Source organism: Chiloscyllium plagiosum, unplaced genomic scaffold (assembly GCF_037043375.1).
Source record: "Chiloscyllium plagiosum isolate Xiang-an unplaced genomic scaffold, Cpla_swu_hap1 HiC_scaffold_7, whole genome shotgun sequence".
Classification (NCBI taxonomy): Eukaryota; Metazoa; Chordata; class Chondrichthyes; order Orectolobiformes; family Hemiscylliidae; genus Chiloscyllium; species Chiloscyllium plagiosum.
In genome coordinates, this window is record NW_028270145.1 from 95,045,654 (window position 1) to 95,058,358 (window position 12,705).

Here is a 12,705-nt window from a genome sequence, read left to right on the forward strand (position 1 = left end):
ACCCTTCCTATTTATATATCCATCCAGGTGACTTTAAAATGTTGTAATTGTGCCAGCTTCCACCATTTCCTCTGGCAGTTCATTACATTCACACACCACCCTCTGTGTGAAAAAGTTGCCCCTCAGCTCCCTTTTTAAATCTTTGCCCTCTCACCTCAACCTCTGCCCTCTACTTTTGGACTCCCCTACTTTGGTAAAAAGACCTTGGCTATTCACCCTATCCATGCCCCTCATGATTTTATAAACCTCTATAAGGTCACCCCTCAGCCTCCAGGGAAAACAGGCCCAGCCTATTCAGCCTCTCGCTTTGGCTCAAACCCTCCAATTCTTGTAAATCTTTTCTGAACCCTTTCAAGTCACATCTTTCCTATAACAGGGAGACCAGAACTGAACACAGTATTCTAAAAGTGGCCTAACCAATGTCCTGCACAGCCCTAGCATGATATCCCAACTCCTATAGGAGTTGACTAATAAAGGCAATGAGCCAAACACTACCTTCACCACCTTATCTACCTGCGACTGTACTTTCAAGGAACTATGCACTTACACTTACATTCCTAGGTCCCTTTCTTTGGCAGCACTCCCCAAGACCATACCATAGTCATGCCTTGATTTGCCTTATCAAAATGCAACATCTCACGTTTGTCTAAATTAAATTCCATTTGCCACTTCTTTGCTCATTGGCTCATCTGGTCAAGGTCCCATTATACTCTGAGGTAACCACCTTTGCTATCCACTATACCATCAATTTTGGTGTCATCTGCAAACCTACTAACCATACCTCCTATGGTCACATCCAAACTTCATGCATTTCATCTCCATTAGAACAAAGAACAGTATAGAATAGGAACTGGCCCTTTGGTCCATCAAGACTGCGCTGACACGTGGTGCCTTAATCAAAATATTTTGTCTGTACGTGGTCCTTATCCTTCCATTCCCTGCCTATTCATATCTGGCAAGATGCCTCATAAATGTTGCTACTGTAAGCACATCCACCATTACCTGGCAGTGAATTACAGGCACTTACCACCTGTGTGTGAAAATCCTGCCTCTCTCACCACCTTCAAACTTAACCACCTTTTATCCTAAACCTATGTCCCCTAGTAATTGACATTTCTACCCTGGGAAGAAGACTCCGACTGTCCATTCTATCCATGTCCCCCATAATTTTGTAAACTTCTGTCAATATATTTGCCACTGAAACCTAAACATCTCTGATGTTTGGAAGCTTCCGAGCATCTAAGATACAATCTCATTCTTGACATTGGTTAAGAAGTGAATTATCACTGTCATCAAGGAGTATATGGGGAAAACTGTCGTTCATAGGATTGTCTGTCAAGTTGCCAAATTTTCTCTGTCAAATGATATACAAGTGCACCCAAGAGCCAAGGCTTCCCCAAATAGGGGTCATGATTTAGAGATGCCGGTGTTGGACTGGGGTTTACAAAGTTAAAAATCACACAACACTAGGTTATAGTCCAACAGGTTTAATTGGAAGCACTAGCTTTCGGAGTGCCGCTCCTTCATCAGGTGGTTGTGGAGGACACAATTGTTATAAATTGCTATAAATTCTGTGCCTTACAACTGTGTCCTCCACAACCACCTGATGAAGGAGTGGCGCGCCGAAAGCTAGTGTGCTTCCAATTAAACCTGTTGGAGGATAACCTGGTGTTGTGTGATTTTTAACCAAATGGGGGTGAGTACCTCAAATTAGGTCAATTATCAAGACATGAATTGAAGTTACAGAATAAAAAAAGGCTTAGGAAGTACTAATCTAACCAGACCAATCTTCTTTCTTAGGTGTTTCATAGATTCATGCAGTGCAGAAAGGTGCCTTTGAGTCTACACTGATGTAACTATCAGTAAAGGTGCGATAATCCCAATTTCCTGCACTTGTCCCAAATCTTTGAATGTTATGATATTTTGAAGTAGTCAACCAAATTTTTTTTAAAAAATCACACAACACCAGGTTATAGTCCAACAGGTTTAATTGGAAGCACACTAGCTTTCGGAGCGACGCTCCTTCATCAGGTGATTGTGGAGGGCTCGATCGTAACAGAATTTATAGCAAAAATTTGCAGTGTGATGTAACTGAAATTATACATTGAAGAATTGATTGTCTGTTAAGCCTTTCATCTGTTAGAATACAGTGATAGTTTCACTTCCAATTAAACCTGTTGGACTATAACCTGGTGTTGTGTGATTTTTAACTTTATACACCCCAGTCCAACACCGGCATCTCCAAATCAAAATTTTTTTTTAACGTTTTCAGCCTCCACTACCTTCCCAGGCAGTGCATTACAGATATTCCACCACTCACTGAGTGAAAAGTTTTCTTTCCCCACATCTCCTCTGAGTCTCCTGTCCCTTCTCCCAGCCTTCAATCTAATGAGTTATGTTGTATGTTTAATATGGGAAGCTTTCTTCTGGTTTGTAACACATTATAACTCATCGCCAGGTTTTAAGAGTTTCAACTAAAGGAAGAGCATTAAACAAGGGAATAAATGGCTTGCAACATTTTCCAAGTACTGTGGTACTAAAATCAAGTAAATTGGTCACAAACTAGTGGCGGTTGTCTGGAAGAAGTTGTTTCCATTATAATAAGTAATGGTCTGGTCAGGTTCAGAAGGTTCTGATTTCTCATCTCCGCCACTCAGGCTCAGAGCGCTAGCAGAGCGTGAGTGCTCCCGGCTGCGACGCTGGGCTTGAACTGGAAACAAGAACATTGGAGTAAGTGAATGAATAGCTGCAAAAGATACACAGACATTTTAATCTCTTAAAACACAAACAAATTGTTTTGTTTCTCTCTAGATTTTCTTTTAAATTGGCCTGCTCAGATGTGTCTGAAGCAAATGAGATGTGAGGCCAAGCTTTCTGGCCCAGAGGTAGGGAAACTACCACTAGATATCTAAGATTTACTTCCCATTTCTATTTCCAATTTCTTCAATTCTATTATAATCAGACTTCTGAAATTTCATCAAATTTGACTGGCTGATGTTTACTTTCAAATTTATGGTAAATCAGGGCTAGTTGCTTTATTCCAAACAAATCATCAGTCTTTGAGTAACAAAGTCCTGCTTCATTACACATTCTACAAAGTAGTTGGTTATAAAGAATAGAACTAATAGGAACTTACTGCTTAGCATGTGCAAACTCCTGGACTGAATGTTGTCTTCAGCTGGATCATAATCAAACACTGAGCCAGGGTTGGTGCGCCACACACGCAGATCTGTCGAAGATTTAGAGGGTTAGATGGACAATAAATTTTTACTTTACATTATTTCATTATTCCTGCTGTAATCACAGAGCTGTACAACATGGACAACAGACCCTTCACTCCAACCACTCCATGCCAACAATAATCTCAAACTAAGCTCATCCCACCTGCCATGCTCCTGCCCCATATCCCTCCAAACTTTTCCCAATTCGTGTACTCATCCATATATCATTTAAACATTGTAATTGTATCCATATCCACCATTTCCTCAGGAAGTTCATTCCACTCATTGAATCACGTATGGCAAAATTTAGTAAGTTTAATTTGTTTTATTCAATCATGGGATGTGGATGTCACTGGCCAGGCCTGCATTTATTGCCCATCCCTAATTGACCAGAGGGCAGTTAAGTGTCAATCACGTTGCTGTGGATCTGGAGTCACATGAAGGCCCGACCAGGTGAGGATAACAGATTCCTTTCTTAAAGGACATGAGTGAAGCAGACTTTTTTTTTTCTGACAGTCAACTGCAGTTTCATGGTTATTAATAGACTCTTATTAATTCCAGACTTGTATTGAATTCAGCTTCCACCATTTGCCAAGGCAGGATTTGAACCTGGGTCCATAGAACTTTATCAGAGTAAAGAAAAGATTGAAATCTGAAATACACATCAAACAAATGAATGGATGGCTGACTCCTGTGCAAATAAGTGGTGTTGAAATCACAACAGGGGAAACAGATTGTCAGGTCAATGTTGATCCTCCATGCAATCTGTTGTGTATGATTTTGCTCTGTTTCCAAATCCCTACCTCCCTTTTTCTCAATCATGGACTAAATTTATTTCTAACCATTGGCATGGTTCAGTCACTGTGCGTGTGTGTGAGGGTGTGGGGTACAAGATTACCATACAAGAGAGACTGGTCAAGAGTGTGGGTGAAAACTACAATTAGAAGTTCAATAAGCGTATAGTCACACAAGAAGCTACAGCCCCAATGGGCTGAATGGCTTCTTCTGTACTGTATGATTCAATGATCCTGAGGAGCCAACAGGAGTCATGACCATATCTCATTAACATTCCAGTTTCCTTAATTTTCTAAATGTTTTGGTTTTACAGACACTCCCAACTTTCAACTAGTGAAGCTGCAGGTTAGTTGGTTGAAATGTAAAACAAATCTAGTGCAGGTGCACACTGATTTTTCAAAGAGATCACATTACAATTTCCTCCCTTTTAATCCCCAAGAGAAACATCTTAACTTTAAATGAACTTTTATAAATGGAAGAAAAATATATCTGAATATTTGAAAGAAATAAGATTAATTATTTATTATAATTACACCTGACATTGTGCAAGATCAAAGATAAATGGACTTATCTACAATATAACACATTGTTTCTTCCTGGTAGTGGAAATTGAATAAAGATTTGTATACCTTGTGTCTTTCACTGTGTCTCACACCTGCACACACACAACATGGGTGCTGGGAAAAATAAGCACTACCACAGTTAGGCAGTAGTGTAGGGGTAAGGAAGAGAAAATATATATAACCAGGAGATTTAGAGTCCCTTCAGTTTAGGGCACTGACTCTGTGCTGGCTGGTGCCACAGTCAGTGTGCTTCTGCTATATAAAAATATATAACACATTGTTTTCGGGCACCATTTGTAGTGATTGAATAAATAAAGTTATTTCATTGAATTATATGGTACTTCATTAAGGTCTTGGGTTTGAATTGTGCAATTTGAATTGTAATATTCTCCACATATTTCAATTTAAAACAGTAATGTGTATTGTCTAATAAATACTCAGATTGTTAAGTGGTTGCAATATTCTGCTGCAAAATGCATTTGAGCACTGCAAGTCTGACAATATCCATTAATAAAGGGTCTGAATTGGTTGCATGGAGCTGTAACAGAATCATAAGTAGTAAGAGACCCATCATGCTAATACTGGAGGAAGCTCTTCCCTTAGTCATAATATCCCTGTCCCTGAGTCTGAAGATGCAGTGTTTGATTCCTACACCAGACAATTCTAGTGCCTGGAGACCAGAGCATGGTTGAGAATTGATGTGTCCAAATTGTACGGTTACAGGGAGATCAGACATCTCTTCTGTCATATGGAACTAGTTACCTTATTGGCTGATAAGAAGATGATTATGACCCTGGAGAGAGAGTATTCATGGGCTCACCTTTCTTACTTTGAATCAATCTCTAAATCTTCCCATTACTGAAGACTGAGAAATGTAAAAATTGTAAAATCCAAATACCCAGTACTTTTTAAAAATCATGAGCCAGCCTGCAATTCCTACATGAACCACTGGGTGACAGTGAAGGAATCAGTTTGGGCTACACGCACAGTACAAAGTGGTGGAGGAAAGTGAGTGTTTTAAACATAAAGTATGGATGCAGTAGATTACAATCCTAATGTTCCTGGAAAGGGCCAAAGTATTTGAGATATTTAACTGTCTTGTCCACCCAACAGGGCAGAGAACCTGAGTTTTGGAAGGTAGCCAGTGTCTGTCCTTTCTTCAGCAGAACCCCCGAATCCCTTTTCTAAGACGACAGGATTGTGTTCACAAACCTGCCTTACCCTAGTCCAGTAATTCTCAGTTCACCTCACTCATTAATACTGACTTTTACTCGGTTGAAACACCCAGTCACTGCAAATAACTACTTCTTCCATCCCCTATTCCCTGCTCTCATCTTCTAATGTGGCACAGTGGTTAGCACTGCTGCCTCACAGTGCCAGAGACCCGGGTTCAATTCCTGCCTCAGGCGACTGACTGTGTGGAGTTTGCACATTCTCCCCATGTCTGCGTGGGGGTGCTCCACTTTCCTCCCACAGTCACAAAGATGTGCAGGTCAGGTCAGAATACCTCAAGACCTTCTTCATTCAGAAACCTTACCGGTCCTCCCCAAAGTGGCCATTTGCTGTCCCCCTTACTCACTACTCTAATGCCATGTTTCCCAGTCCAGTCTCTCACTCAAATCTATCATTCCTTCCCACTCCCAGCCTTTATCTCCTGTTATTCACTCCTGCATCTATCCTCTCCCTTTACCCCGCCCTGCATTTGATATTCTTCTTGGAGCTGATGTAGCTCACGGTGACTTATTAAAATATGAAGGAGCACAATGAATTAATCATCTACACATCTGTATTGGGCAAAATGTATGAATTATTTACTAGTCAGGAGAATTCATTTATTATTTGTCGACCAAGGTGAGGGCAATTCATTATTTATACCTCACAATAATCTATAGTTACTACAATAACATTGGAATGAAGTACATTTATAGAATTAAGGAATAGGAACTTATTCAATCGTCACTACAGCTGTACAGTGCTACATATTGAATTCATATTTTTCTTGCAGAATGTATATCTCGGAAGTCTCTTAATATGTAGTAGTCAGCAGTGGAATCAAATATATACAATACCTGCAATACCCACAAGAATAGTCAGGAAAAATATGAGTGTAATATTATTAATAAAGGTATGGAAATTAAATAACATTGTTTACAAGCCAGACTTGGTTTTATGGTGAAAACATCACATGGGAAATGTAAGTCACCCAAATCAGAGATAGCTGTAAAATCCTGTGTTGAAAAGATATCAATTTTTGTGTGCCAGATAAGGTAATGTGGCAAAGGCAATGTTCTTAAATGCATTACTTGCTTCGAAGAACATTAAACATCAACTTTATTTATTCATTTGTGCGACACTGGCTGGCCAGTAGGGCGGGACTGTGGCCTCACAGTGCCAGGGACCCAGGTTCGATCCCAGCCTCGGGAGAACTGTGTAGTTTGCACGTTCTCCTGTGTCTGCGTGGGTTTCCTCCGGGTGCTCCGGTTTCCTCCCACAGTCCAAAGTTGTGCAGGTTAGGTGGATTAGCCATGCTAAATTGCCCAGTGTTAGGTGCATTAGTCAGAGGGAGATGGGTCGAGGTGGGTTACTCTTCAGAAGGTTGGTGTGGACTTGTTGGGCCAAAGGGCCTGTTTCCACACTGTAGGGGAATCTTGAATTAGTGCTAATCCCTAATTGCCCTTGAGAAGGTGGTGGTGAGCTGCCTTCTTGAACTTATATGGCTTTATTGACAACTCCACCATTCAATTAGGTCACAGCTGATCTGAATCTCAACTCCATTTATTTGCTTTACTTCCATGTCCCTTGATACCATCAAGGAGAAAGTGAGGACTGCAGATGCTGGAGATAAGAGCTGAAAATGTGTTGCTGGAAAAGCGCAACAGGTCAGGCAGCATCCAAGGAGAAGGAGAATCGACGTTTCGGGCATAAGCCCTTCTTCAGGAATGAGGAAAGTGTGTCCAGCAGGCTAAGATAAAAGGTAGGGAGGAGGGACTTGGGGGAGGGGCGTTGGAAATGCGATAGGTGGAAGGAGGTCAAGGTGAGGGTGATAGGCCGGAGTGGGGTGGGGGCGGAGAGGTCAGGAAGAAGATTGCAGGTTAGGAAGACGGTGCTGAGTTCGAGGGGTTTTACTGAGACAAGGTGGGGGGAGGGGAAATGAGGAAACTGGAGAAATCTGAGTTCATCCCTTGTGATTGGAGGGTTCCCAGGCAGAAGATGAGGCGCTCTTCCTCCAACCGTCGTGTTGCTATGGTCTGGCGATGGAGGAGTCCAAGGATCTGCATGTCCTTGATGGAGTGGGCGGGGGAGTTGAAGTGTTGAGCCACGGGGTGGTTGGGTTGGTTGGTCCGGGTGTCCCAGAGGTGTTCTCTGCAACGTTCCGCAAGTAGGCGGCCTGTCTCCCCAATATAGAGGAGGTCACATCAACTTGATACCATCAACTGATAAAACTCCATAGAGTACACCTTGAAAACTCCAGCCCTCACACGGATATATGGACAGAGAATTTGATTTCTACCAACTTTTTTGTGGAACAAGTGTTTTTCCTAATTCGCCTCCTGTATAATCCAGCTGTAATTTTAAGATGTTATGCCTTTGCTTTTGGCTCCCCATCAGAGGGGAAGAGTTTCTCACATCTACCCTTATCAACTCCTTTTAACATTTTAAACATTTTGATAAGATGGCACCCACAATCACCTGAAGCCAAAGCTAGTTTACACAACGCTTTGATTTTTTAAGTCATGGTTGTAATAGAAGCTACAGAGGTGTTCAAACCAGTCACCAACCTGTGAGGCTCTCTGCTTCATTTTCCACACGTCGCCTCTGCATCTCTACAACCCGTCTTTGGATGCCGCGGTAGCTGATGTCACTGAAGTCTTGCATGTTTTTCTTTACGCGCTCAGTAATGGGATCAGTTACTACAGACGTGAAGCTTCCCTTGGTCTTCTCAAAGTCTTCATGGTATTTTACCTTTGAAATTGGAAAATACTTAGCAAACAAAATAATTCCTACCTTCTTAAAATAGGTCAGCCAATGGAACAAGCAACAAAAGCCAGCATCTCCTGCAAGACACACTGTTCCCTCTGCAAGGCAAGAGACACTGCAAGGGAAAATGTCAGTCTCCAATATGCTCTCATGTTCTGAAGTGGGGCAAGTCAAATGCATGTAAATGTAGCCTTATATGTGTAAGAGATGTCTGCTTTGTTTGGATAGAGTTAATTTTGTTTTGCTTCATTGATATGCTACTGTACAGAAATGAACTGCATTTTTGACTATGTATATATACAAAGATTTTTTATGAATAAAGTATATTTTTAAAATTAAAAAAAGCTGCTATCGAGGTGCAGTGGGGAAAGACCACCGTCTTCCTACTGAAGTTAAGTGGGAGTCTATTCAAATATCAGACCCTCCTAATGCCTCAAATACATGTAAACATAGTCTACTTCAAGAGATGCCTTTGGTTTGTTTGGATAGTTTATTGCTGGAACAGCACAGCAGGTCAGGCAGGTCAGGATGTTCCCTGGATGCTGCCTGACCTGCTGTGCTGTTCCAGCAATAAAGTTTCAACTTTGATCTCCAGCATCTGCAGACCTCACTTTCTCCTTTGTTTGGATAGAGATGATATGCTACTGTGTAGAATTGAATTGTATTTGTGACGATGATATTTTTTATGAATACAGTATATTTTTGAAATAACAAAGTTAGACTGCACAAAAGGATGACACAGAGGTAGAATATGACCAATTAAGATGAAGTGGCAATTAAAAAGAAATTAAATGTCAATTGCGACGCAAAATGTTATTGCAACTAGATTCAAAGCAGTGGAGTAGGGACTGTTCCAAGTCCATTCCAAACGGTTCCTGATCTGAACCATAACAAGTACAGAGGAATCTCGGTTATCTGAATATCAGTTATCTGAATTTCAGATTATCCAAAGAAAGTCTCGAAGTCCTGATAGAAACATTACATCAAAGAGGTGTTTCCAACACTGATCGCGGCTTTTGTTTACAATGATTAAAAACAAACTCGGCTTACTGAAATACTGCCGAGAACAGTCCTGGATATCGATGGGAGCCCAGGCACCATCTCCAAATGACTTACGTCTCTCCCTCTCTCTCTCTCTCTCTCTCTCTCTCCCTGCACTTTCCCTGAAGTTCTTCACAGGGGTGTATCCTAAACCCCCCTTCCCCAGATAATCTCTCCAACATTGTCCTGTACAGGGCAAAGGTGGAACTTGTCAAAACGTTGCAGTAAGAAGGTGTGTGTGTGTGCATGTGCACTTTTTTTGAGACTCTTTCTCCTCCCCACCCCCGCAAAAAAAGGCAGCAGCAGTCTTGTTGTTGTGAGTGTTCAGTCCAGCTGCCTTGGCGGGGGGGGGGGGGGGTGTCAAGGTGGATGGGGGCAAGGTTGGACGGGGTTGGGGGGGGCAGACGGAGGGTGGAGGTGGGAGCGGATAGGGGACGGGAGCTCGAGCGTGGTGTGCTGCTACCTAGTGTTCTGAACTCGAGCAGACGTAGCAAGTGCTCACTGCGTCAATCCCATTGAACTGATGGGGGTGGGAGGGGGAGGGGGGAGGTGGGATGCAGGGGTAGGATTCAGCAATGCTGCAAGTCCCTTACACACAAGTGCGTGTGTCTGCTCAGAAACAAACCCTGAGACAGAGAGGGAGCAAGGCAGGCAGAGCGAGGAAAAAGGAAACTTCAGAAAACTCTGGGCCCCAGAGAAGAGGCATTGAATCAATTTAACTGAATAATCAATTATCCAAACGAAATACTGCCCACCCATCTCATTCGGATAATCGGGGTTCCTCTGTGTAGAGTATGGGAGATCATTAGCATTACTGATTACTGGGCAATCAGTAGTAACGTCCTACCATCAGCAATATGGCAACTAGTGTTGTCTGAAGTCTTTGTTTTTAAGTTAAAGATATGTGGCCACATGGAAAAGGAAAAAAGGAGAATTTTAAAACACATCCACTACAAAACATAAGGAAAACAAAGTTGTAAATGAATAATATTCTTTACTATAATTCCTTTATCAACTCTATGTTTTTCACACACACTTCCTATTATTCTACGTGTTTCCACGGAAATAGTTTTAGGATGTAAAATGTTAACTGTAGATGAATGGAAACATTAGGCTGAGGAATTGGTAAACAGAGCTGAGTTAATTATAGTTCAAAGGGTCATCCATGTTTATTTAATGAAGTTAAAATTTGATAGGATAAACCAATTGACTTTCTTTTGAGTTTCTTGATAGAAACAAGACTTTGATAATTGTCTTTGTAAGGAACTTAAATTATTCATGCTGTTCCCAGCGCAGACTGGCTAAGAACATCTTTGAAAATAAGAGAACTTCTTGGAAGAATCAAGGACTCTGGAGACAGGGCAATTATGCCCATTAAAGATATAATCATGTGCCTCACAAAATTTGGATCACTTTGAAAAGGAAAGGTATGTAATTCACATTTCTGTTTTGAATATCCATCATATGCCACATTGCCATGAATATCGACTCTGGGGAGACAACATTTCTTGGATGTAATTTATCAGTGGAAGAGTTTGCTCCCAGAAGCAGGCAGTTAGCAGGAGTAGAGGATATCAACTCACATGAGTTGTGGGAATGAAAGAGATAAATGTTAGCAAGACCTACAGTGTAAACAGAGAAAATACATCAATTATTTGAAATGTGTATAGTAGCTGGTATTCAACTTAGAGACAAAGTTTGTGGGGAAAAGAGGCTGGAAGATTTTCCTAGGTTAATGGAAGAGGAAAATATCTACAGTAACCCTCAAAATGAAAATAATCTTAGAGAATGTAGTGAAACCTAAGCATGAGTTGAGAAGTCCATAGTTGTGAGTTTTGAAGAAAAGTTGGCAGACTGTTTAATCAAATGCCAATAAAAGGATCCCATGAAATTTTGTACTTCAGAGAAAAGCTAGAAGAGGGAACAAACTGAAATGAATTTCAGAGAGCTGTGGATACATGGATTTGTCCTTAGGCCTGAACAAAACTATCTTGTTAGAAATATTTGTTTTGCTTGTGGAATGGACCAGTGCATCTGATAAGCAAATAAATTATAATGGGAGTTATTGGATTATGAGCATAATATTCATTCATATTTGCATAATGTCTTGCAGGCTGTTAACTGCAATGGAAATATTAAGTATTTCACATTCATTTTGTTTTAACTTGAAGTGTGATAGGAACAGTAGTAGATAAGGTGACTTTGTTTTGCTTTATTACTTTATTGAAGTGAACACGGTTTATATCTGGATTGTTGTTCACTGACAGGACTAAAACTATAAGTTTGTATGCTTGCCTTTACTGGTCAGTGCATTGAGTATAGGAGTTGATAGGTCATGTTGTGTCTATACAGGACATTGGTTCGGCCATTTTTGGGGTATTGCGTACAATTCTGGATTCCCTCCTATAGGAAGGATGTGAAACTTGAAAAGGTTCAGAAAAGATTAACAATGATGTTGTCAGGGTTGGAGGGTTTGAGCTATAGGGAGAGGCTGAATACGTTGGGACTATTTTGCATGGAGTTTTGGAGGCTGAGTGGCGACCTTACAGAGGTTTATAAAATCATAAGGGGCATGTATAGAATAAATAGACACGGTCTTTTCTCTGGGGTGGGGAAGTCCAAAACTAGAGGGCATAGGTTTACGGTGAGAGGGGAAAGATTTAAAAAGGGACATGAAGGGCAACTTTTTCACACAGAGGATGGTGCATGTTTGGAATGAGCTGCCAGAGGAAGTAGTGGAGGCTGGTACAATTGCAACATTTAAAAGGCATCTGGAAGAATATATGAATAGGAAACATTTAGAGGGATATGGTCTAAATGCTGGCAAATGGGACTAGATTTATATAGGATATCTGATCAGCATGGATGAGCTGGACCAAAGGATCATTTTCTGTGCTGTACATCTCTATGACTCTATTAAAGTCCACAAAATCCTTGGTCTATGCTATAATAGTTAACTCTGGCATAAGTGGAGCAAGACACCAACCATTATAATCACAAAGCAGTGAACCCAACTGGAAAGTGAGGGCAATGTATAAGGAAAGGATATGTTCGGGCTTGAGATGTCAGACTCTGACCACCCTCATTTGGCCAAATAGCCTGTCACC

At 41.1% G+C, this 12,705-nt stretch overlaps 1 protein-coding gene across 38 annotated transcripts in view; it reads right to left on the minus strand.

Moving 5' to 3' along the window:
- Window positions 1-12,705, minus strand: part of neb (nebulin) — a 297,385-nt gene that overhangs the window by 2,345 nt on the left and 282,335 nt on the right. For all 38 annotated transcript variants that reach the window (XM_087989288.1, XM_087989277.1, XM_087989285.1 and 35 more), the window contains 3 exons: window positions 8,359-8,542; window positions 3,137-3,229; window positions 2,564-2,710 (listed from right to left, as the gene is read on the minus strand). In XM_087989288.1, the coding sequence (XP_087845414.1) occupies window positions 2,564-2,710; window positions 3,137-3,229; window positions 8,359-8,542 (424 nt within the window). The remainder of the gene's footprint in view (window positions 1-2,563; window positions 2,711-3,136; window positions 3,230-8,358; window positions 8,543-12,705) is intronic.